General features: G+C 44.7%; 1 protein-coding gene across 1 annotated transcript; it reads right to left on the reverse strand.

The window, feature by feature from the left end:
• Positions 1-304: 304 nt before the first annotated feature.
• On the reverse strand, positions 305-24,596 carry PRDX6 (peroxiredoxin 6). Its single transcript, XM_074960886.1, has 5 exons — positions 24,426-24,596; positions 17,534-17,690; positions 5,317-5,463; positions 3,768-3,914; positions 305-1,316 (listed from the first exon to the last, which is right to left on the reverse strand). Exons 1-5 carry the CDS (start codon positions 24,515-24,517, stop codon positions 1,188-1,190), a joined length of 672 nt encoding a protein of 223 aa, XP_074816987.1. The 5' UTR covers positions 24,518-24,596; the 3' UTR covers positions 305-1,187.
• Positions 24,597-26,087: the final 1,491 nt, after the last annotated feature.

A 26,087-nucleotide genomic window follows, 5' to 3' on the forward strand; every position in this document is an offset into this window, starting at 1 on the left:
CTCCAGGGCAAACAAGAGGGTGGGTTCAGCTAGATACAGAAAGTAAGGGTACAAAGGTACGATGTGTAAAGATAATCCTATTATTTGCTTTTGTTGAGGCTCCTGTATTTTGAGATAATTGCTTCATTTACTAAGTTTGATTAGGATGACAAATATTACCATGCTGGCACGAATCCAGAGCTCTGGTTACCTGTGAAAGTCCTCATTGCACAACTCCACCAGGCAAGGCTCTGTTATTCATGTATTTTGAGCGCTAATGGTGCATGTTGGAACGCTGAGGTAAGGGGGAGATAAAACACACTACACATACTTCTGGTAAATGCTGCTTTATTTGTTGAACTCCCCCCTCCAAAAAAGAAAAAATCGTCAACTATCTAAGCAAAAAACCCCATGAGAAATACAGGTCTGTAATAAAGCCATGTAGCTACAGATGCACCTACAGCTCCTCTAATGCAGCATCGGCTTTGGTAACACACTTGTCAAAGGTAAGTTTCTGATTAACAAGTTAGAGTAATTTTAGTTCTAAAGGCACATGGCAGCTTGGACAATTCATGAGCTACCACCCCATCCAATTTTGGCTGCTTATTCAGCAATTCTCACAGCCCAGTTGTAGCTACTTTGATAATCTTTGTCACATTGTGAATCATTATTTGCAGGGGTGCGTCTCGTTGTAGGATGGGATCTTTCTTTTGAAGCATGAAGTGTTTCCATCCTGCCCCAGCACCAATATTAAAATAGGAGAGACCCATGAGAAAAAGCGTTCAGCACTATTACAAATCCATCATCCTCTTCCATATATTTAGCAGTTCCCAGTGGAGAAGCACATTTCAGTTTTCTAGCTATAAAGGTGTGTGGAGGGTGAGTACCAAGTGGATGAATAATCAAGAATTTCATATTGTACTGCTGAAGCTCAGCTGGTTTCAAGCAGATAATACAAGGCTGCTGATCACATGGCTTACCAGAACCAGCATCTGCCATGGCTCTAATCAACTCTGAGCCAGCCCCAAGAAGGCTCCCTGAGAAGCTAACACCAGGCATGGCAGCTGTCAGTTTAACTGTTCTGACAACTACTCCCTGGAGCAGCCTCTGTCTGCCCTCCCCATCCCACGCAGGCCACCCCAAGGTGAACGGCTCTGCTAAAAACCACATGATCGGCAGTCTGGTATCTCTGCTGGCAGCGACTTGCTCTAAGGTTGCGGGGTGTAACGGAGATACTTCTTGCCTGACGGGAGTTCCTTGGTGAAGATTCCTTCAGGAAACAGCTTTTTGGCCTCATCATCTGGCACGCTGGGAATAACCATGACACGGTCTCCACGCTGGTAAGAAACAGGGAATATTTTAGTGAAGCAGAGAAATCGAGGGACTCTACAAGGTTCCCGTGCTAAAAAGCGAGATTTTAACCTCCCGGACCCCCCCTTTCATTAAGACCTTAGTCACCATATACACTGATGTGCACATGCCACCCTCCACACCAGTGTTAAACTTCACCAGTTACAAAAGAGGTGTTACCCCCGCCAAGGCAGGAGTGGAAAATGAATATACGCTTGAGCCCACTGTGCCATATTCAGATGTGCAGCAAGACATCTGGCTGCCATGAAGCCTCTGGGACATATTCAGCACTGACTTGAATGAAGATGGGGTATGCACGAGACAGGCATCAGTAATGTAACTTGGACCAATTCAGCAGTCAGCCGGTGCACAAGACAAGTAACATTGCAGCAGCAAAGGAGGGAGGTGCAGCCAGATAAGTAACTTACAGAAGGATGTAAAGGGAAAATAGGGGGACTTCATCTTTACACCTTTGCCTGCTACTTGTCTTCCAACTGGGGAACACGTTACACCAGCTTGCTGATCAGTTCCTACGCGACAATACAACTCACCTGGTCATCACCACTGATCTGCTCACAAGGAGGAAGCTGACCCCGGGCTAGAAAAGTGGAGCTGCGCCACTGTAAGCACTCTAAGCCGATGGGAGGGAGCTCTGTCGGCTTAACTACTCCACCCCCACGAGCATGGTAGCTGTGTGAGCGGGAGAAGCTCTCCCACAGACATCACACTACCCACACCGGCGCTTAGGTCCATGTCACTTATGTCACTCAAGGGGGTGACTTTTTCACACCCAAGTGACATAAGTTATACTGCAGTGAGTGCTTGTGGAGACATCACCTAAATCTCCCCAAAGAGGGTAGAATTTCCATTAAGCCCCCCAGCTTTTGTGAATTCCCCTCTCAAAATAACTCTTCCACAAAGCCACACACCTCAGGCCCAGAGAAGCAGCAAAGAAAACCTTTCCTTTGGTCCTTTATGAACACCCCAGCAATAGGAGCGGTATAAAAACCATGCTCTTTTTATGAATGCACAGGGAACTCCTGCATCACCAGTGCAAAACCGAAGAGTCGGGAGGTGGAAGCTCAGCCAAAGTCATGAGTTCTTTTTGGAAGCTTAGCTGATGCTGTAACACCAAGTAACTAACCCAGTGTCTACTGAGACTTTTACCACACTCCCCAGCTACAGGGCATTTCACAGCAGCAGTGAGGACTGAAGCAGGAGGATCGGAGTTCTAAGACGTCAGCCTCTACTAAAGCTAAAAGCAACACTCCATGAGTAGTACAGCTCTATTATCCTTAAGCAGTCCCAAGTCCAAGGCCAGTGATGAACTCTAGCCAGTTCATTAAGATGATAACAAGTCAGAAGGATGCCCACAGCCAGATGGTGGATTTTACCTGCACCAGAAGATCTCACTTTAATAAGGCAGCAGTTACACATAGTGGTACTCAACTGGGTTTTAAAGAGAGTGCTTCATAATTAGGATGAAAAGAGAGTCTTCCCAGTGTTATGCACGACAGGAGAGAGCTGTTTAGTTTAATCATGAAAAGCTATGAAGATTTTTCCATTAGGAAAAGTGACCTAGATGGGTCTATAAGATACCATGGATCAAACGAGACTTCTCTTTGATACAGATAAAGTATGCAAGCATCAGAATGGTCAACTTCTGTAGGACATGGGTCTCCTTTCTCAGATTAAGAAAGACAAAACCCCTTTGTGGGCTCTGGAGGACTCCAGATGGTTTGTTTGCAAGAGAGTTTTTTTCTGAAACCAGGGCAGCACTGGGCTCTGCAATTGGCACAACAATTCTGCTTATCATGCACAAGCAGGAGCAGAATCCAGCTCATTCTGCCCTAGCCTTGCAGAGCCCACACTGATAACAGGAGGAAAGAACTTATTATCACTAAACCAGCCACGTATGAGTCTTAACGAGCGCAATGTGGACAGTGCCATTGTTACCGTTATTTTCCCCACTGTTACTACACCTCTCAGCAGAGCTGTGTGGAGAAAGATAATTCCGTTTCGTGGAGGATTGCGCTATTTTGAGATCTGGTTTGCTCTGGTTAGGAATTAAAACTCAAATTCTCCACCCCAGGGAATGGAGTCCCAGCCCTTGGGCAGTCTGCATGCCTGGATTCCATTGCAACGTCGATGAAATTGGACTGTTGCAACAAAAGTCTGATTTTGCCAAATCAGCAAATTCCGATGAAACATTAGTCAGAATTCTCCCAGCCAGCTCTACTTCTCAGCCTCAAGGAGTGCCCTTAGCATGTCCCAGGATTGCAGGGATTCTCACAATCCACGTCTCTTAGCACATCCTCTGTATGATAACTACCTAACTTCACCTTGTCCTGAGAATGGGCACAGAGGCTCTAGGAATGGTCCTTCTCTCCACCCAGAACTGCCCTACAGCATTGGGTTGTAGCTCTATAGATATTTACCTTCCAGTCCACTGGGGTAGCAACCTTGTTCTTTGCAGTCAGCTGCAGGGAATCCACTACTCTTAGGATCTCATCGAAGTTTCTGCCAGTGGTTGCTGGGTAGAGGATTGACAGTTTCAGCTTCTTATCTGGGCCGAAAACAAACACCTGAACAGCAGAGAGACATAAAGAGATACTCTGGGAATCTGAATAGAAGAATAACCTGAATTTATATCAGCTACAAGCATTTAACAGTGTCAGGTAAGCCACATTTCAATGAGACAGGTATTCCAATATGGATAGTTTCCCTCATCCATCAACCACCACACTGCCTCCTTCGAAGCAATTCCTGCTCCATAGAATCATAGATTATTAGGGCTTGTCTACAATACCCGCTGGATCAATGGACAGCAATCGATCCAGCGGGGCGGGGGGGGGGGGGGGGTGTCGATTTATCGTGTCTAGGCTAGACACAAAAAAATCGACCGCCAAGCACTCTCCCGTTGACTCTGGTACTCCATCAGGGGGAGAGGCGCAGGCGGAGTCAACGGGAGAGCATCAGCCGTCGACTTACCGCAGTGAAGACACCGCGGTAAGTAGATCTAAGTACGTTAACTTCAGCTACTTTACTCATGTAACTGAAGTGGTGTAACTTAGATCGATCCCCACACTACTGTAGACCAGGCCTTTGGGTTGGAAGAGACCTCAGGAGGTCATCTAGTCCAATCCCCTGCTCAAAAGCAGGACCATCCTTCCTACCCATAATCCCTATGCTCTCCCTCTTCTGAAAGGCAGTCGTGGGTCCTGTCCATTTTAGACTGTAAGCATTTAGGACAGAACAAGTGTTATTTACATTGATAGCACTATGTTTATTATAAAACAGCCTCATCTCTTGTAGAGGAAAGATGCAGCCACATACAAAGGAAAAGCGGCCATCTGCTCTTATGCAGTATCTAATATTTCAGGTGTGTGGTTTATTTTACTGTGTGGAGCATTACCACCACCTCCCTCTGTGGGTCCCTACCTTGAAAGGGGACAATAACGGTCTTTTAATGTTAGTGCTGGAGGGGAGAAGGAACGTCACAAAACAAATTTTAGGCATCCACAGAGGCCCTCCGCCCCTGTTTAGTTCTATTCCTTGCCCATTTGAGATCCCAGACAAGGAGTGTTACCGATCTCGTCACGCTCTCAGCAGGACAAAGGAGCGCAGGATCAGCAAACTAACATGTAGCTGGGAGGCAGAAGCAACTGGCTCCTGGATAGTCTCCCTCATCCATCTCCCTACCCAACTGAGGGTAGCTATAGCTAGGAGAGGGATCACCCACCCAACCCCCCACACTGGCAAACCTCAGCGGGACAGGATTCATTGAATTGCTTTGAAGATCTGCTCCATTCTCCAGCCAGTCAGTTACTCTAGTCACTAGTATGCAATGGACTAGTTACTTAGGCTGCTGCACTGGGGTAGTGTGCTAGTACAGACAAGGCACCAAGGGCTTAGGCCCCATTCATCCAACCCTATTCATGCCCACACCTGGTCTACACTAGTGCCCCACATGCAGCCTGTACTCACCACACGCGCTGTCAGCGGCATGCCATCCTTGTCCCGCTCGTCTGGGTCCAACATGCCCAGCTGGATTGAAAGGTCCCGTTTTGCATCGGCAATTATGGGAAAGGGGAGCTTCTCTGTGGGCTCATCACCATTGTAAGCATTGATGTCCTGTAGCAGGAGGGGAGAGAAAGCACGCTCAGCACTTTCTGAAGACTCAGATCAAAAGGAGGGGGGGAGAGAGAGAAATCCGCTCCAATTTTACGAGCGACACCTCCGGATTTCAATGTATGGATTAATATGGTACTCCTGGGCCGAGGCAATGAGGATTCGTGGCTCAGGTGACCTTAGATTTCTGGGGTGGGGGATTCTTTTCTAAACAAGATTTTGAATTCGAATCTCAGTGCTGTAATTACCCATTGGGAGTGACATTAGCAGAGGACAAGAGGGCAGATGTGTGGAGGAACAGGGCTACAGTGTAGAGAGAAAACTTCTTTCACTTTTACAATTAAAAGGTACTTGCTCCCTCTCCCATCACCCGCCACCACCACACTGACTGCGTGCCTGGTTTCTACCTTTGGTTTCTACCATTTTTAAGCAATAGCCTCAGTGTAGTTTGTACAGAGACAAGCAAATGCCTCCCCCAGCACCGATCAGAGCTCTGTCACAAGAGATGGTTTACTGTGATGACCACTGCCTTTAAGTACAGGTTGATGTTCCTTGTAGGATGTGCAAGGAGCTTTATGGGTCACTTGCTCATCCTTTATAACCCAGTCACACTCCGCTGTGGGCTTTCCTTGCCAGTGAGGCTGCCGTTCAGTGCTCTGATGTTACTCTGCAATTAAAGTGCACTACTGCTGCAAGAGGAGAGGACATTTTCTTTCCTGTACTTGCCAAACCCCATCAGTCAGTGGCATGCAGGCAGTGGGGAGCAGGCTGGGGAGGTACAGCCGGCACCAACGGACTAGATTTAGGATCATTACAGTCTCTTACCCAACATCATGACTCCTATTTTCCTTTACAGAACTTTCCCTGGGGAGGGGAAGAATAGTATAGAAAGAACCTTGAGGCACCAACCAAAGGAACAGAGGGCTGGCCAAACTGGATCAGAGCAGAGGTCCAATTAGTCCAGTATACTGACAGGGGCCAGAACCCAGATGCTTCAGAGGAAGGGGTACAAACCCCACCATAGCAGATGTGAGATAATCTGCCCCCATGTTAGGTCATGCCCTAGTCTAATAGTTGAGAGACCGACATAAGTTCCAAAGCTAGAAAAGTTTAATATTCCTTCCAAAATGTTAGCAGTGATTATAACAGCTCTGGATAGCCTTGGTATCCACATCTCATCTCTTCTGAATCTTACCCCAGGCTTGGTCTCAACAACTTCCTCTGCCAGCGAGATACACAATGTGATTAAATTGTGTATTTCACCTGATCAGTTTTGAATTTGCCCCCTTTTAGTACAGTTGAATGTGCCCTTGTCTGGGTGTAAAGGGACTGGAGGGAGAAATTGAATACTCTGTATCAGCACTAAAGCAGTAGGCAGAATGGACTTGTGCTTCCAAGGACCAGATTTTATTCTGTTGCGGGAGTCCACTGTGAAGAACAACATTACGCAAACTCTGTTTATCAGTATGGACAGAAGACACTGAATTCCTTCATCTCAGCAGGGGCTACAACAGAAGTTGTAGTACGTATAGTACAAATGACTGAAGCACTTTTACCTCTGTTACAAACCTATATAAAGAAAGGTTTCAGAGCAGCCGCCGTGTTAGTCTGTATCCGCAAAAAGAAAAGGAGGACTTGTGGCACCTTAGAGACTAACCAATTTATTTGAGCATAAGTTTCGTGAGCTAAGTGAGCTGTAGCTCACGAAAGCTTATGCTCAAATAAATTTGTTAGTCTCCAAGGTGCCACAAGTCCTCCTTTTCTTTTTATATAAAGAAAATTATGTTTTAAGTAGGCATGTCAATTAATCGCAGTTAACTCACAAGATTAACTCAAAAAATTAATCATGATTAATCGCACTTATAACAATAGAATACCAATTGAAATTTATTCAATATTTTTGGATGTTTTTCTACATTTTCAATATTAATTTCAATTACAACACAGAATACGAAGTGCACACTGCTCACTTTATATTATTATTTTTTATTACAAATATATGCACTGTAAAAAATGATAAAAGAAATAGTATTTTTCCAATTCACCTCATACAAGTACTGAAGTGTAATCCCTTTATCATGGAAGTGTAACTTACAAATGCAGATTTTTTAGGGGTACATAACTGAACTTAAAAACAAAACCGTGTAAAACTTTAGAGCAGGGGTGGGTAAACTTTTTGGCCTGAGGTCATCTGGGAATAGACATTGTATGGTGGGCCATAAATGCTCACAAAATTAGGGTGAGGGCTCTGGGGGGGATGAGGGCTCTGGGGTGGGGCTGAGGAGTTTGGGGTGTAGGAGGGTGCTCCAGGCTGGGACTGAGGGGTTCAGAGGGCGGGAAGAGGTTCAGGGCTGGGGCAGGGGGTTGGGGTGTGGGGAGAGGCTCAAGTGTGCAGGCTCCAGGCAGTGCTTGCCGCTGCTTCCGGGAGCTGCTTGAGGTATGTCTCTTCTCCGGCTCCTATGCAGAGGCACGGCCAGGTAGCTCTGCACACTGCCCTGTCCGCAGGCACCGCCCCTGCAGCTCCCACTGGCTGCTGTTCCTGGCCAACGGGAGCTGCGTGGGCGGGGGCCCCTGGCTGCCCCTACATGTAGGAGCCGGAAGGGGACCATGCTGCTGCTTCTGGGAGCCACGTGGAGCAGCCCCCGACCCTGCTCCCCACCTGGAGCGGGGCCATGCCGCTGCTTCTAGGAGCCGTGTGGTGCAGCCCCTGACCCTGCTCCCCAGCAGGGAGCTTGAGGGCTGAATTAAAATGGCTGGCGGGCTGGATCTGGCCCATGGGCTGTAGTTTGCCCACCCCTGCTTTAGAGCCTACAAGTCCATGCAGTCCTACTTCTTATTCTGCCAATTGCTAAGACAAACAAGTTTGTTTACATTGACGGGAGATACTGCTGCCTGCTTCTTAGTTACAATGTCACCTGAAAGTGAGAACAGGCATTTGCATGGCACTTTTGTAGCCGGTATTGCAAGGCACTTACATGCCACATGCTAAACATTTGTGTGCCCCTTCATGCTTCAGCCACCAGTCCAGAGGACATGCTTCCATGCTGATGATTAAAAAAAATAATAATGCGTCAATTAAATTTGTGACTGTACTCCTTGGGAGGGGAGACTTGTATGTCTCCTGTTTTGTTTTACCTGCATTCTGCATATATTTCATATTGTAGCAGTCTTGGATGATGACCCAGCACATGTTCGTTTTAAGAACACTTTCACAACAGATTTGACAAAACGCAAAGAAGGTATCTATGTGAGATTACTAAAGATAGCAGCTACAGCACTCAATCCAAGGTTTAAGAATCTGAAGTGCTGTCCAAAATCTGAGAGGGACGAGGTGTGGAGCATGCTTTCAGAAGTCTTAAGACAGCAACACTCTGATGCGGAAACTGCAGAACCCAAACCACCAAAAAAGAAAGTCAACCTTCTGCTTCTGGCAGCTGACTCAGATGATGAAAATGAACATGCATCAGTCCGCACTGCTTTGGATTGTCATTAAGCAGAACCCATCATCAGCATGAAGCACGTCCTCTGGAATGGTGGTTGAAGCATGAAGGGGCAAACAAATGTTTAGCATATGGGCACGTAAATGCCTTGCAATGCCGGCTACAACAGTGCCATTCAAACACCCATTCTCACTTTCAGGTGACATTGTAAAGAAGAAGCAGGCAGCATTCTCTCCTGCAAATTGTAACCAGCCTTGTTTGTCTGAGTGATTGGCTGAATAAGAAGTAGGACTGAGTGGACTTGTAAGCTCTAAAGTTTCACATTGTTTTATTTTTGAATGCAGGTTTTTTTTGGTACATAATTCTACATTTGTAAGTTCCACTTTCATGGTAAAGAGATTGCACTACAGTACTTGTATGAGATGAACTGAAAAATATTTTTTTTGTTTTTTACAGTGCAAATATTTGTAATCAAAACTAAATATAAAGTGAGTACTGTACACTTTCTATTGTGTTGTAATTGAAATTAATATATTTGAAAATGTAGTAAACATCCAAACATTTAAAATAAATGGTATTCTATTGTTGTTTAACAGCGCGATTAATCTTTTTAATCACTTGACAGCCCTAGTTTTAAGTAGTACAATGCAACATCAATCAATATCACACTTACAATATGTGCTGAAAGACCCCATATTTTGGGCAAAGTTTTTGAATTGGAGCTCAGATAAAGAGGGCTCACTGATGATGGATGTGAATCATTCAGTACCTGCGATTCCCTGGACTGCACCTCTGATAATTAAAAAGGTCCCATTACACACAGCTAGAGTCAAATTTAGACCTGGGGTAAGCAAGTACAACACACGCCGATGTCAGTAACAGTTGCACCACTTAGAGCAAGGATACGTTCGGCCCCTGTTCTTTAATGGATGGAACTTTGCTCTCTAGTCAAGGCCTAGATCCAGGCCTTGTCCTGACACCCAGGACAAGTTACCTGACTATCCTCAGTACTGGCTGGCGAGGGTAAAAAACACAAGAGAGAATGCAGACTAAGTCAGATTCGAATGGAAAATGCAATGCACATTTGCTGGGAAAAAAATTAACCAAGGCCGTCAGTCTAATTTTCACGGCAAGTTTAAAATAGCTCAGTGGTGCACAGTTTGCCTGGGCAGTGTGCTCCAAACACAGCTGTTATTAATTCAAGTTTTCCAGGTCACTAATATACAGTTATCTCCCTGATACAATTTCACTACCAGCATGGACAGGGCCTTAAGAGTTCCATTTCTATTTTCCATGGACTCTCTGCCCCCTCTGGAACTGGGCACAGACAGCTCTTGGGACTTCAAGGCAGCAGAGCAAACAAGGCTATTTTTAAAAAGCAAGTTTTGAGGTTTTGGAATGGAAAAGGCAGGTGAACAAGGAGACTATTAGGAACCCATAAGAACAACTTATCTTCCAGGCCTGGCTGTGATGGGGTGTTCAGCTCATGCTTGCCCTGAAAGGGTTAATGAAGACAAAGAAGGGGGCTAATTAACCCAACAAGCTGGCAGCTGAGAGGTGGCTAAGTAATCCCCTGACTGAGTGAGGGAGGCCAGCTAAGGAGGAATCAGCTAGATTGGGGTTATAAAGGCAGGAAATTCACAGCAGAAAGGGGGCTGCAGTCACTCCCTGGGAGAGGGGAAGTGTGTTTGGGCTGGAAAACCCAGAGAGAGGGGAAGGTAGGAGAGGGCTCAGGGAAAGGCAGTGGGGCTTAGAAGGGAACAGATTTTGATTGCTGGCTGGAGGGTCCCTGAGCTGGAACCTGGAGTAGAGGGTGGGCCTGGGCTCCCCTGCCAGCCACAGAGGGAGCTGCAGACTGCCAGAAAGAGACTGTGAGAAACCATGGGATGGGGCTTTGACCAGGTGAGCTATTCCTCAGAATGGCCAGGAGATGATGCCAGTCTAGCAGTGAGTGGTCCACCCTGTCACACTGGCAGAGAAACACAGTCAATTTGATATGCTGTGGTTTTGGAACAGTGAAGAGATTATCTACAACTAGAATAGGTGAGATTGTCCTACATTAGTACTGGATAATCGTGGTGCAAACTGGTTCCATGCCCTAATCCAAACCTGGCCTAGTTAAAGAGTCTATTTTCTGAGCAGAAACACTTTCTCTAGGGTTGAGTTTGGATTTGACTAAACTGTTAGTCTGTCAAGTCCTTTCCAAGTCCCATTTAAAAATGTATTTATATAGTTTGTGGTGACTTGCTTAGTGTTTACGCAGCATAGTAAGAGCAGCGCCACTGTGCCAATTAGAGTTTGCAGAACTGCAAAAAGTCTGAGGCAAACAGACCATGTTTTCCCAGAACAGCAGCTCTCTTGCTACCAGCACTGAACTATTTCTCCCGTTTTCATCGGAGTCTCCCACACAATATCAGTATCTATGTGAACACTGATCCTTTGGTTATGTGTCACAGCCAACTCTTTATTGCCATAAACCTAATGCGGTGGTAATTCCTCAAGGATACTTTAAATTTGTTTGTTACCACTCAACTCCTAATGAGTCTAGAAAAGTCTCTCTATATTCTCTTTATGCTACTCTAAGACTTCTACAATTCCCACAGCATGGCAACAATATTTTATACAATTAGACAGATGTCTTGTTACTACTATTTATATCTTGTATAGAATTAAGCTGTGAGCTTTTGGGGGCTGAAATAATCTTTATCTCCACTGCAGCCTCCTAGCTAGAGCTGGGTAAATAATTGGGTTTGGGTTTTTCTGGTTTGGTGGCCAAAAAAGGTGGAGCGCTGTTTTGGTTTCACCCAAAACAAAATGCAAGTTGATTTGGGTTTTTTTTTTTTTTTTTTTTTGATGAACTGAAGTTAAAAAAAATTCAAGTTTGACCAGAATCTAACATTTTGTTTCACATACAGTGTTCCGTTTGATGTTTTTACTTTTAAAAAGAAACTAAAATTAAAAAACAAACACACACACACTTGTTGTGGGCGCAGTAAAACAGAAATGTGCTAGGAGTGGAGCTGGGTGAAATCCTTCAGACAAAGAAGCACAGATTCAGGTTGACAAACATTTCACAAATTGGTGTTTAATTTGCTGAGTTGTTTCTGTTGGAGGGAAAAGTAAATTGTGGATTCTTTGTAACTTGAACTTTGAAGTCTTTAAACCACGATTTGAGAACGTCAGTAACTCAGCCAGAGATTAAGGGTCTGTTACAGGAGTGGGTGGGTGAGGGTCTGTGGCCTGCAACGTGCAGGAGGTCAGGCTAGATGATCATCAAGTCTGTGAGTCTAAACAGAGTGCTGCTCTATAAAGGGATCTAGAAAGCTCACTGAACGGACTGTTCAATCCAGAGCAAGAGAGTCTCCGGATTTAGAGTCTGACGGGGTGCCTAAACCAAGTCCTAGCTTTCCTCTGGCCTTTCATACCCTCTCACCACAAGAGTCATCGGCAAGGTACTGGCAGCGCTAGTCCCTGTTTGGTGTTGCGCTGTCGGTCAGTCTTTGGACTGGATTATTCTCTTTTAATTAAAGGATTGTGGCTTTTCTGAACCATTGTAAATCCCCAGGCACCTCATGAAATTCTGTATGAAAAAAAGTGAACTGGCTTCACGGGAAGTCTGGAGGGTAACGTGCACAACTGCCAGTTTCTCCAGTTTATTTTTAGCAGCAAAGTCCTGAGATCTAAGTTTACTCCATAGCCTGGTGTGATGTGCAGCGAGCAGTTTAGTGGATAAAGATATGGCATTCTGGACTTTCATCTAAGTCTACGAGGCATGTGGCAGGAGTCCAGAAAAAGCTTCAAGAAAACGATTTGGTGGCTGCAGTCCAGTCTAGCAGGGGCAGCTTCCTGCATTACAACTTACACTGTGTTTGGCATTCAGAGAGCAAGGGCTAATTTGACAATAAATGCACCGGCTCGCCTGGAAAGAGGTCTCACCCATTTCTAGATCCAGGCAGCCCATCACTAACATAATGAACCAATAAAAGGAAGCTGCTAGATGGATTCATAGGCATGCAGCATTATCCTGCATCATTCCACAAAGCTTCAAAGTCTCTCCATCAAAACTGAAAAACAAAATTAAACTCCACTACAGCCATCTCCACTGTTTTGATATAGGTAAATATTCTTGTTTCTATTACAGCCCCTGAAATGTATCCAGTTTAGAGCTGTTGATGCTTCCCAGAAATAATTCTATGATATTTTTCCTTTCCTCACCTGTTTATTGAAAGATTATTAGCATGATTATTTGTTTTGAGAGATCTGCTCCAGAGGGAGCCAATCCTTTTCATGCAAATACCCCTAAATGAGAGTAAAACAAAGAGGAGAAGCAGCACAGAAGCAGCAATATCTAAGACAGAACCATCGCTAAACAGTTCAGAGGTTCAAAATGCTTTAAGTGACCCATCAGATACATAACTCTGGATCAATCAAGTGTCTTCATTCAGGAAAAGAAGAGCCCGGAGGAAGAATCCACAGGATTTAGTTATGACTTCTGAGAAGCTAAGTCATTCCAGTCTCTCCCCTACTGCCACAGAGCTTCATAAAAAGTAACTGCAACCTGCACCCTTCAATGCAGTGAAACAATCCAAGGCTCTTTCAGCTCCCCTATACACTGGTATTTCCCTCTGTCCAAGTTAAAATAAGCCGGCGTCAGTGAAGCGAATGGCAGTAGGCTTTTCTCACCTGAAGATGCTGAGGATAGTTGGGCTAAGACAGCAATGAAAAACAGGACCATCGATGCCTGCTAAGGTAATAGTAGCATCAGATGATGGTGATCACTGCAGTGATCATTTAGCTTGGGGAATGAAGATCTCACTTTCTGAAAGCTATTTGTCACTTGCTTATATCAGCAGAACATCAAATACTGAAATTTTCCTTCTGATCACTTAACTGAAAGATGAAAATATTTTTTCAGTGACTGCATATAAAGACTACTACATCTTGTGAGTGGGCACGCAAGTTATAACCTGACTGATGCCACTGACATTAGAATACTAGAGAACAAGCTCCGTTGATACAAGAGGGAAACGTCACTTCTGCATATATAAAATGGGACACTGACTGTATAGCAAGTTGAACCATAATTTATATAACTTCAGCGCTTCTTCTCCAGTTATCACAAAGCTCTTCATAAGCATTAATGAATTAACATGGGGCTGGACAGGACCTTCAGAAGTCATCAAGTCCAGCCCCATATGCTGTGGCAAGACCAAGTAAACCTAGACCGTCCCTGACAGGGGTTTGTCCAACCAGTTCTTAAAAGCCTCCAATGATGGGGATTCCACTGCCTCCCTTGGAAGCCTATTTCAGAGCTTAATTTAAGGGCTGTTATAAATAGGATGGTGATCGATTGTTGTCCAAATCCACTGAAGGTAGGACAAGCAGTAATGGGCTTAATCTGCAGCAAGGGAGACTTCGGTCAGATATCAGGAAACACTTCCTAACTCTAAGGATAACTCAGTATCGGAACAGGTTACCAACAGAGGTTGTGGAATCCCCATCGTTGGAGGTTTTTAAGAACAGATTGGACAAACACCTGTCAGAGGGTCTAGGTTTACTTGGTCCTGCCTCAGCGCAGGGGGGCTGGAATAAATAACTTCTTGAGGTCCCTTCCAGCCCGACACTTCTATGGTTAATCCAAAGAGAAGTTTGCTGGACAATAGCAGCACAGATTGAGAAAACTGATTCTTTAGCTAAATTATGCTCCTTCTCTAATCTCCTTTTTGTTAGATCTAGTTATGAAAGAAGCTGCAATTTAAAGGGCAATCCTTACTTCATAGGCCTCAGTCTAGGATTTCATGCAGTCTGCCTTTGTCTAGACAGATGATGACCAGCTTTCATCTACAAACCAGTTTGCTATCTCTTGTCATTAAAGCTGTCTGCTGTGTTCAACAACTGAGCAGGGGTCTCTTGGTTCTTTGCTCCTGGCTTGTTGCTTACAGAAGAGTTGAATTGTGATCATCCCAGTTCAGTGCTCTGATTACCCTAATCACTTCTCTAGTTCTCCTGGGATCTATCCTGGCATTTCAACAGTTTAATGACCAGAGGAACATAGACATGTGGATTGTCTCCAGTATCAAATGTACAAAGATGATTCCAAAAATCAATCAGTTGTTTTTGCTTCTGTTAAGAACAGCCTTCCATACTTTGTAAGTTAGATGCTGACAAGAAAGAGCTAAAACACCACTGGGATGCTCCAGTGGGTTACATCATCTCTCCCTCACTAATCCTGTCTCTGATGCAGGAGGACTCTTTTCCACTTACTTCAAAAGCTCATAGTCCCAGTGTGACCCTCTACTCTCAAACTCACATTAACCAACTGGTGAAGGTGTCATGCCATTGTCTTAGAGTCAGCTGCTGTTTATGATTCACACCATCCCTACCAGGATGCTGAAACTGAGCAGTCTGATTCAAATCCTAGTTCATTTTCCTTTTAGGAACCATTTTGAAGCCTAATCTCTAGTTTCCAGTGGAAACTTGTGCACATTAAACAGACATTTCAAAGTTTTCTATAATGCTGTACATGTATAGGCTGCTTCAACAGTGAGACAATCTCCCAGTTCATGAGAATTGGCAACATTTGTTAGAGCCACCCATGAACAGAACAGCAGTAACTGCTGGAGACCAATATTCAGTTGCATTGGTAGAACTCTGTGGGGACGGAGGACTGGAAGAGCTGGGGTTATTCCAAGTCAGGATTGAAATGTGTTCACAAGAGCTGAGAGGAGAAGTTATTCATAGATTTTAAAGCAAGGATTATGATCTTAGTCTGACCTCCTGCATAACAGGCCATAGACTTTCACATAGTAATTCCTGCCTCAAGCATGTAACTTCTGATTGAACTAGAACAGATCTTTCAAAAAGGAAACATCCAATCTTTATTTAAGACTTCAAGTGATACAGAAGCTACCACATCCCTTGGTAAGTTGTTCCAATAGTTCGTTAGCCTCACTCAAACATTTGCACTGCATTTCTAGTCTGAACTTCTCTGGCTTCCCACTTCCAGATACAGAAGCTTGCTCTGCCTTTTGTCTCGTGGATTAGAGTCCTCTCTTATATAAACCTTCTTGCTGTAGGGACTTCCAGAAGATGATCAAAGCACCTTTAGTCTTCTCTTTGATAAGATAAGTAGATTGAACGTCAAAGCTCATTAAAAAGCACATTTTCCAAACCCGAAATCACTCGTAGCTCTTTTCTAAACCCTGTCCAATATTTCCACATCTTTTTTGAAGTACTGATACTAGCACTGTGCACAATATTTCAGTAATGGTCTCACTATAGTCCTATACAGACGTAACACCACTTCCCTACTCACACATTTTCCAACTTACGCAGCTAAGGATAATTTCAGCTCTCTTGACCAGGCACCACATTGGGAGTGCACGTTCAGGTGGTTATCAACCACAACCCTTTTCTCAGTCTATCCTGCAGGTCTCAGCAATTGCTGACTTTTCTCTGAGGGCATCATTTTGTTCCCATACACATTAGGAAACTCCCTCCTGTCTAACTCCTAATTTGAAGGAATTTTGTGCTGCAAGAATGATTAGGATGCCATGAACACTGGACTATGCCAAGAGCGATTAAGGCAGCATTAAGGAAGTGACTAATATAAAGCCATACTCCTTTCCATATGGTGGAGGCAGAGCCTTACTTCAAAGCTTGACAATCAACCACTTCAAGAACAAAAAGAAAAGGTGAGGGATAGACAGGGCAGAGCTGAGCCAGCTGAGTCATATCCTCTAATAAAATTACAAATATCTGCACTCTGATCAAAATACTGAGCCCACTGATCAGGCATGGGAGAGAGTCAAAACAAAAACAAAAAAAAAACCCTACAAGCAGATTTCTGAGACCCAGAACCTGGGGTGGAGGTAGAGTAGTGGCGAAAAGGTGTAGCCTGGCCAACTGTTTAACTACACTGACAGTTTGTTCTTAAAAATGTTCTAGAGACTGAATTTAGCCACATTTATTGTCTAAATACAAAGCAGCACAATATGAAAAGGGGACAGAAGTACCTTCGTTCCGGGAAGCAAATTCTCGCAGCATGTTCACCTTATGTAAAAGGTGTGCTTCAAAGTCATGAATGTCAGCTGGTAGTATTTATAGTGTGATTTTTACAAGTTTCAAGACTCTTTATACTTAATTAAAAATCCAACCCACCAGCTCCTTAACTTGTTGTTCTGTTCCTTTCTTAGCTGTTTTAAATACTACATCCCAAACTAGTTGGGCGTAGAGGTACAACCTAACCTGCGCTAGCATATGCCATTCGTGTATTGTGGCTTTGATAGGCTTCCTGTTTTCTAATGACAAAGTTGCCTTCAGCTTTGCAGTGTTGTGGGATACTTGGCATGGGTGTACAGAACTGAAGGGAGAGCAGTGTACATTCAGTTAACATAACTTTCCAACACACATCTATTTATATTTTAATACCATACGCATACCCATTAATGTGGTGTATACTACACCTACCATATGTTTTGGCAATGAGTGTATGTCCGTCAGTGGCTTTATTCCATTAGTGTGCTTATGTTACAAAGCAAGACCAACCCTTCTGCATGCTAGTAATAATATAGGCAGTTATTCAGGGCTCCCTCACAGAGTTCCCTGCTGCCAACTCTTCACCCCCAGCATACCTTACTCCAGGCGAGATGGTCATTGACATCATCAATAGAGAGGGCTATCATTTTAACGTTGCGCTTTTTGAACTCAGGGGCCAGCTTTGCTGCTCGACCCAGCTCAGTGGTGCAGACGGGAGTGAAGTCACGAGGATGAGAGAAGAGGATGCCCCATCTGAAAGGGAACAGAATGGAGAACAGCAACAGAATGAGCCCAGATTCTGATTAGGAGTCTGTTAGACACACACAGAAATACCCAGCTGCAGATGGTATTTTAAGCTTGCTGGCCTCAGGAATTAAGTGCACTGTTCATCTCCTCATCAACTGAGCAAGGAATTCCTTTAAGAGATCCTCCTTGTGTCTCCATCATTGTAAGAGGCTGAGGTGAAGCAAATCTTGCAGAATGACCCTTCAGGGTTTTAGAACTCTTCTCCCCAATCCTCACTCTTCATTCTCATCTCCCTGTTTTGCCTCTCCACTTTAGCTTAATGATGCCCACAGTTCAAATGTCACCATATCAAAAGATAATAAACTAAAAAACTTTAAAGTGATTTGTCTCCAGCGGCTGCCACTTCCGCTCCCATCCTCCAGGACAAACATTGTTGCATTTCTTTGTCAAGTAGAATCACCATAAAGTTCATGCCGATGTATACGGTATACTCGTTAGACCTTTTTAGTGCCACTGGAACAAGACTCCGCTACTAAGTCACCTGAATTAACATCCTGAAAGGGTCACTGATATTTTACAACCTCAATTATTACCTTCTGTGCAGTTTTCATCTGGTAGTCACCTCTAGATGGGGACACCTCTTCAAAATAAGGTGCTGGGTCTTGTCCTGGCCTAGTTTGTTATACTGAACCTCAGAATAGTAGTAGTTAGCAGCTGATGTGCCGTGATAGCTCTAGGTTCTGGTGTGATAAATAATACCTAGCTCTTACATAGTGCTTTTTATCAGTAGATATTAAAGTGCTTTATAAAGGTGGTCAGTATACCTGAACCTCTTTTACAGATGGGCAAACTGAGGCATGCAGAGGGGACATGACTTGCCCATGCTCACCTATTAGGCCAGTGGGGTGGGGTGAGGGTGGTCTCCTGCATCCCCGGCCATTGCTCTATCCACCAGGCCACATCACCTCCCCATTGATAAGCTGGGGAAGGACCGTTTTAAAATAAATAAATAAATAAATAAATAAAAAAATGGGGAAACAACCCACATAAGCACTATTACAAAGAGTCTTCAGAGATGAAGAACTTTCTGTAAGTATGACTCAATAATTAAAAAGGAAGAAGTAAGCATTTCTTAGAACACTTTTAGCTAGGTAACTGGGATCTCCATAACGGCTAAAAGTGACAGGACCTCATGCAGTGAGCTCATTAGTAATCCCAACATCAAGTTTCTCTAAGAAAAATCCTGACCCCAGATACATGCAGTACTTGCCACACAGCATTTTTTTTTTACTTGACCCACAGTAGACATGAAACATATTAGTCCACACTAGCCTGTGCAGCCTCCACCTTATTTGATCTGCACCAGCAGTGTTTACCCAGGGACAAAACAAGTTACAGTTTAGCTCATAGATCTGAATTACTGTGTGATAAGCATGGTTGTTAGGGGAGTTTATGGGTTTGCACCTTTTTATTACTGTATATTATCTGGTGAAAACTACCCAGCTAACTTGTAACACCACTGAAATATAAAAACTCAAACTATTGTAGAGATAAGGCAGAAAATCTGCCAAGTTTGGCTACTATAGACTTGTCAATTTTCAAAATATGCCATGGGGAGCAACATAAAATTAAAAGTAACTCCCAATTGCACTTCCTTTTAGGGCTGTCTCATGATTAATCACACTGTTAAATAGATGGTATTCTATGATAGAAAGCCTCCAAAAATAGTTAAACTACATTTTCAAATATATTTATTTCAGTTACAACACAATGCAAAGTATACAGTGCTCACTTTATATTTATTTTTTATTAAAAGTATTTGCACTGTAAAGAAATAGTATTTTTCAATTCACCTAATACAAATACTGTAGTGCAATAACTTTATCATGAAAGTACAACTTACAAATGTAGAATTACGTACAAAAAAGTGCACTCAAACAAAACAATGTAAAATTTTAGAGCCTACAAGTCCCCTCAGTCCTGCTTCTTGTTCAGCCAATCACTCAGACAAACAAATTTGTTTACATTTGCGGGAGATAATGCTGCCCGCTTCTTATTTACGTCACCAGAAAGTGAGAATAGGTGTACTCATGGTACTATTGTAGCCAGCGTTGCAAGATATTTATGTGCCAGATGCTAAAGATTTATTATGTTCCTTCATGCTTCAACCACCATTCGAGGGGACACGCATCCATGCTGATGACGGGTTCCGCTCAGTAACAATCCAAAGCAGTGCAGACCGACACATGTTCATTTTCATCATCTGAGCCAGATGCCATCAGCAGAAGGTTGATTTTCTTTTCTGGTGGTTCGGGTTCTGTAGTTTCTGCATCAGAGTGTTGTTGCTCTTTTAAGACTTCTGAAAGCATGCTCCACATGTCATCCCTCTCAGATTCTTAAATCTTGGGTCGAGTGCTGTAGCTATCTTTAGAAATCTCACACTGGTACCTTCTTTGCGTTTTGTCAAATCTGCAGTGAAAGTGTTCTTAAAATGAAGAACACGTGCTGGGTCATCATCTGAGACTGCTAGAACATGAAATGTATGGCAGAATGCAGGTAAAACACAGAGCAGGGGACATTAAACTCCTTGGGGGAGAATTGTGTCACAAATTTAATTAATGCATTTTTTTTTTTTAATGAGCATCAGCATGGAAGCTCATCCTCTGGAATGGTGGCCGAAGCATGAAGGGGCACATGAATCTTCAGCACATCTGGCACATAAATATCTTGCAATGCTGGCTACAAAAGTGCCATGCAAAAACCTGTTCTTATTTACAGTGTCACCAGACAGTGAGAAGAGGGGCAGCATTATCTCCTGTAAATGTAAACAAACTTTTTTATCTTAGCAATTGGCTGAACAAGTAGGAGGACTGAGTGGACCTGTAGGCTCTAAAATTACACTTTCATGACAAAGAGATTGCACTAGAGTACCTGTATGAGGTGAACTGAAAAAATACTAATTTCTTGTTTATCATTTTACAGTGCAAATATTTATAATCAAATATATACACTTTGATTTCAATTACAACACAGAATACAATACACCTCTACCCTGATATAATGCGGTCTGATATAACGTGAATTTGGATAGAACGTGGTAAAGCAGCGCTCCGGGGAGCGGGGCTGCTTTACCTTGTTATATCTAAATTTGTATTACCGCAAGCAGTTCCTCTGCACCTCCCCCCCTTACTTGCTGTGCCCCCCCCGCCCCAGCTCACCTCCGCTCCGCCTCCTCCCCTGAGCGCGCTGCAGCTCTGATTCTCCCCCTCCCAGGCTTGCCAGGCCAATCAGCCTGGGAGGGGGGAGAAGCGGCGCTGCGGCGTGCTTGTGGGAAGAGAGGTGAGTGGGGGTGGGGTGGGGGGGATGCAGCATGTAAGGGGGGGGGGGCAGAGGAACCATTCCCCGCCCCAGCTCGCCTCTGCCTCCTCTCCTGAGCGCGCCACAGCTGCTCTGTTTCTCCCCCCTCCCTTCCAGGCTTCCCGTGCCAAACGGCTGATTGGCGCGGCAAGCCTGGAAGGGAGGGAGAAGTGGAGCAGCGGCGGCACGCTCAGGGAAGGAGACGGAGGCAGAGCAGAGGTGAGCTGGGGCGGGGAGCGGTTCCTCTCCCTACCCCGATACAACGTGGTCTCACCTATAAGACAGTAAGTTTTTTTGGCTCCTGAGGACCGCGTTATATCGGGATAGAGGTATCGATATGAAAATGTAGAAAAACATCCAAATTAATTTTTTTGGAGTTAATTGCATGAGTTAACTGCAATTAATTGACAGCTCTACTTTCTTTGCTTATTTAGCTGACTGAGTGGTGCAGAATGAACTATGCTCAAATAGTTTGTAGTCCATCCAGCAGGAATACCTCCAAAGGTCAAATGCTGAACTGGGTGTACAGAGGGTAACAGGCTGAGGATTATGAAAACCCATGACTGTGCCTAGAAACCTAGCAATGGATTTTGAAGAGTGGTGCATTTATAGGAATCTGATTTTATGGATATTCCCTTCTCTGGCGCGCGTGCGCGCACACACACACACACACACACACACACACACACACACACACACACACACAGACTAGCTGGGGCTCCTGGCCAGTGTCTTGACCCTCAATAACAGGTGTTTTTTTTTGTTTTTTTTTTTTATTAAATAGAGGGATTTTTAGATCTGACTGCATCCAAAAGCCACCATCCTACACAACCAAACGAGGCCAGTATAGCAAACCTCAGTCTGTTCCATCCCCCAAGCTCAGTCAGCTGACAGGACACCCATTTGTATCTGACAGAGGCCAGGTAAATTATTCTGATATGTAAATGTGAACCCTAGTCCCAAAGGAATCTGGATTTTTTTAAATTTACTTCCCCCACTACTTAGATGGACTCTGTGCGCTTCATTTCCACCAGCACCACCTACCTATAACATAGGATAATGGTCTTATCCCTCCCTTGTAAAGTGCTTTGAAATATACTAAACATTGCTAAGTTAAGTATTGTCTATAGATTGGGCTTGGAATGGAATCAATTCACTCCACCATTGCTAATCTTGGGATAAAAAATGACAACCCAAGTTTACAGAAAACTTTGCACCTCAACGATGCCTTCCATGCAAGGAACTCAAAAGGCTTATCTATACTTAAAATGCTACAGCAATACAGCTGGGCTGCTGTGGCACTTCAGTGTAGACACTACCTCTGTAGATGTAGGTAATCCACCTCCCCAAGAGGCGGGAGCTAGGTCAACACAAGAATTCTTTCAACGACCTAGCACTGTCTATCTGGGGATTTAGGTCGGCATAACACCACTGCTCAGGGGTGTAGGTTTCTCACACCATTGACGGATGTAGTTAAACCAACCTAATATTCTAGTGTAGACCAGGCCAAAGTACTGCAAATACAATAATGAACTGAGATCATATCCCTAAGAGGTAGCACACATGTCACAGATAAGGAAACTGAGGCTCTGGGAAGTCAAGTCACAGGAAGGGTGTGATAGAATAAAGAGAACCCAGTTTGATTCCCAGTATCCTGCGATGAGTGCTAGAGCAGTGGTGCCTAGTTTGTGACCCTGGAGGGCAACTGTGATAAGCAGAACATTTGTTTGATTATGAATGGAAAGCAAATTCCCTAAGCTGTGCCCTGAGCCTCTGCATCAGTCCTGCTGCTACCTGAGGGAAATGTGGTGCATGGCCTCCCACCAGTCTCCCACAGCCCAAGGAGCAGCGCCAGGAGCATTCCCATAGTCCTGTCCCTCCCCTTGGCTGTCTGCTGCCCTTTTGAAATAATATATTTGGCCCTCAGGTGGCAAGCTTTGGGCACTACAGCAACAGACTGTTTCCTCATGGAATACATGAACACAGACCATTTCAAAACCATCCCCTTCTGCAGGGCTGGCTTTTGTGCTGCCATCAAACTCCACTAAGGGCCCAGCAGCAGTCCAGTGACAGTCAATCACAGTGGCTTCTCCAGCTCAAATCAAGTCACACAATGGTGGCCCTGCCCCAGTGTAGAGATTTCAGCTTTTTACTATCCCTACTTCCTTCACAACCAAATCTAATACGTTTCCTTCTATTCCACCATTCAGGGCACCTGACAGCGCATGGTGCTATGTGAACTGTCTCCAGCAGCATAGTTCCTCTACTTACTCTCTCAAATCTTCCTTAATTTCATGCCACTAGATTATGTTGGAAAATTGCTGCCTTTTAATGCCCTACCAGGAAACTGCCGTCATCCCAGACCCATAAAACGCATTTGAAATGACTGTTACTATAATTTCAGATGAACAAACATTGGACAATGGATATTGAACAACCTGGCACAGCAGTGTCTTTTTATTTCAGTCACATTGCTTTGGGGGCTGAGGTTGTTCTACACACAGCATGAAAGTTAACAGTCTTTTATACTTCCCCCTTGGGGAAATGGGGTATAAAGATGCAGATTTGTTTCCAAGTTCCATTGTCTGATCTGTTTGCCTTTTTTGTTATTTAATATGAGTAATCGGACATGAAATATTAGAGCTTGTTTACACAAGGTCAGAAATGACTCAGCTGTTTCAAAGCCTACATGGGATCCTGTTCTTTCCAAATCCCACACTGGTTCATACCAGTAAGTGTCATCCTCGGATACTGAGCGACTGGCCTGATAACATATGTTCTGGCAACGTGGGCACAGCCCTTTGTATTTCACACTACAGCATGCTCCCTATTAGTGTTATGGAAGACACATGCGCTTTAGACTGAAGAGTAACTATGGTGAGCTAAATCCTCAGTCCCCTTTTAACTACTGTACTTGCTGCGTTCCACTGGTGAAAAACAGACAGTCTAGAGATCCTATGCAGAGTTCCCCAGGAAGGTATGTTATGCATGGAGCTGTCGACTGTGAAAATGCTGGCCTATAGTAGTCTTACTATGGAAATACCTCTTTCAAACTTCAAGGGATTGCCAGACAGCTTAGTCCCAACATTTAGGATTTCTAAGAAATGTTGTAGAAACAAACAAACAGTCAGCCATTACCCCCTCCCCGCCAGAGAGGAAAAGAGCCCCAGCCACTTCTTCCCCCCTCACCTCCTAGCCCTATAACCCCCCAGAGAGAAGGAAAAAGGAACCGCCCCCCCCCCACGCCTCTTAACCCTATAGCTCCGCCTAGAGAGAGAAGGAAGAGAAGCCAGCCCACCCCCGCAGACCTCGAAACCCACTCCCCAAGCCGGGGCGGTGGGGGTCTCTGTCCCCTACCCCGGGCCCCCGGCCGGCGCCACTCACGAGTCTCCCAGGAAGTCGTGGAAGCGGATGCGGCCGTGCGTGGTGTCCACCTCGAAGTTGGGGGCCTCGTCCCCCAGCAGCAGTCCCGGCATGGCTGTCGGCCTGACTCCCCGCGGGCGACGTGCTGGAACGGCGGCTGCAGCGGCCGATACAGCCTCTGCAGGGGGCGGGGCCCGGCTGCTGTGGGCGGGGCGGCCACTGATTTGTGGCGGAAGGAGCGGATAGCGCCTTGCAGGGTGCGCCGCTAGTGGCTAGAGCAGCGGCCCGGGGGCTAGGACGCCTGGGTTCCAATCCTGGCTCGGCCCCTGGCAAGTCACGTCACTCTGTGTGTTTAGCGTGCAAGCCCTCGAAACAGGGGCTGTCTCTCGTCACGTGTTGGGGTCGCATCTAGCCTAGTGCTCCCCAACATTTTCCATCACGCCCCCCCTTACTGTAATGGAACCTGTGCGCACCCCCCACCATGATTGGAAGCCTGGAGCTGAGGCAGGAGGCTGGGGGGCTGGGAGAGGGCCAGGGCTGGAGCCCAAGCTGTGGCTGAGTCAGGGCTGGGGGCAGAGTGGAAGCCAGAGTTCTGGGTGGCACTCCCTCCTGCCCTCCCTGTCCGCCTGCCCAGATCCTGGTGTGCCTCCCCCCCACCCCCGATGTTCCTCCACACCCCCCAGTTTGGGAACAACTGATCTAGCCCTTGGTTAGGGCTTCTAGGCCACTACCCAAAATACAAATAGGAATCACACCAATAACATGCAAACATCACTTCCATAACCCAGTTCTCACACATTAAGGAAATAGTTTAACACTATTTTAAAGACAGAACAATTAACTCTAAATAGCAACTAACCTTTATTAAGACAGTATGAGGATAAGCAAGCAACATGAAAAAGAATAATAAAAAAGCAGCATTTTATAAAAACATACTCTGCTAATACAACTTTTTGTATCAGCTTCTCTGAGAAAAGCTCTTAGGATAGTATTACTGACCAGAAGTGCAGCTGTCTGCACAAAAAAAGTTGCCCCTTAAACATATAATGTACTGGTGGCTAGAAAAGAATTTGCAGGATCAGAGCCCAAGCATGTGTGTAATTTTACTCATATGAGCAGGCCCATTGCAGAAATGTGTGTAAAGTTATGCATGTGTGGCTTTAGAACATAAGAATAACCACAGGAGTGGATTAAACCAGTGAATAGCCCAGTATCCAGTCTCTGATAGTGGCCAGTGCCAGATGTTTCAGAGGGAACGAAAAGAACAGGGCAATTTCAAGTGATACATCTCTATCATTCAGTCCCAGCTTCTGGTAGCTGAAAGTTTAGGGACATCCAGACTATAGGGTTGTGTCCCTGACAATCTTGGATAATAGCCATTGATGGACCTATCTTCCAGGAATTTATCCAATTCTTTTTTTTTAATCCAGTTATACTGTTGGCCTTGACAATATCCCATGGCAATGAGTTCCATAGGTTGACTGGGCATTGTGTGAACTATTTCCTTTTGTTTTAAACCTCCTGCCTACTAATTTCATTGAGTGATTCCTAGTTCTTGTGTTGTGTAGGATGTAAATAACATGTCCTTATTCAGTTTCTCCACACCATTCATGATTTTATAGATTTCTCTCATATCCCCTCTTAGGTCTCTTTTGTAAACTGAACAGTCTGGTCTTTTTAATC

Source organism: Natator depressus, chromosome 8 (genome assembly GCF_965152275.1).
Source record: "Natator depressus isolate rNatDep1 chromosome 8, rNatDep2.hap1, whole genome shotgun sequence".
Taxonomy (NCBI): Eukaryota; Metazoa; Chordata; order Testudines; family Cheloniidae; genus Natator; species Natator depressus.

Excerpts from the sequence above, each read along its gene's own strand:
- PRDX6 (XM_074960886.1), bottom strand. The coding sequence starts at position 24,517 with ATGCCGGGACTGCTGCTGGGGGACGAGGCCCCCAACTTCGAGGTGGAC. Across the intron at positions 5,464-17,533 it reads ACCATCTCGCCTGGAGTAAG|GACATCAATGCTTACAATGG; the intron begins GTATGCTGGGGG and ends CTCCTGCTACAG. Across the intron at positions 3,915-5,316 it reads TGCCGCTGACAGCGCGTGTG|GTGTTTGTTTTCGGCCCAGA; the intron begins GTGAGTACAGGC and ends TCTGCTGTTCAG.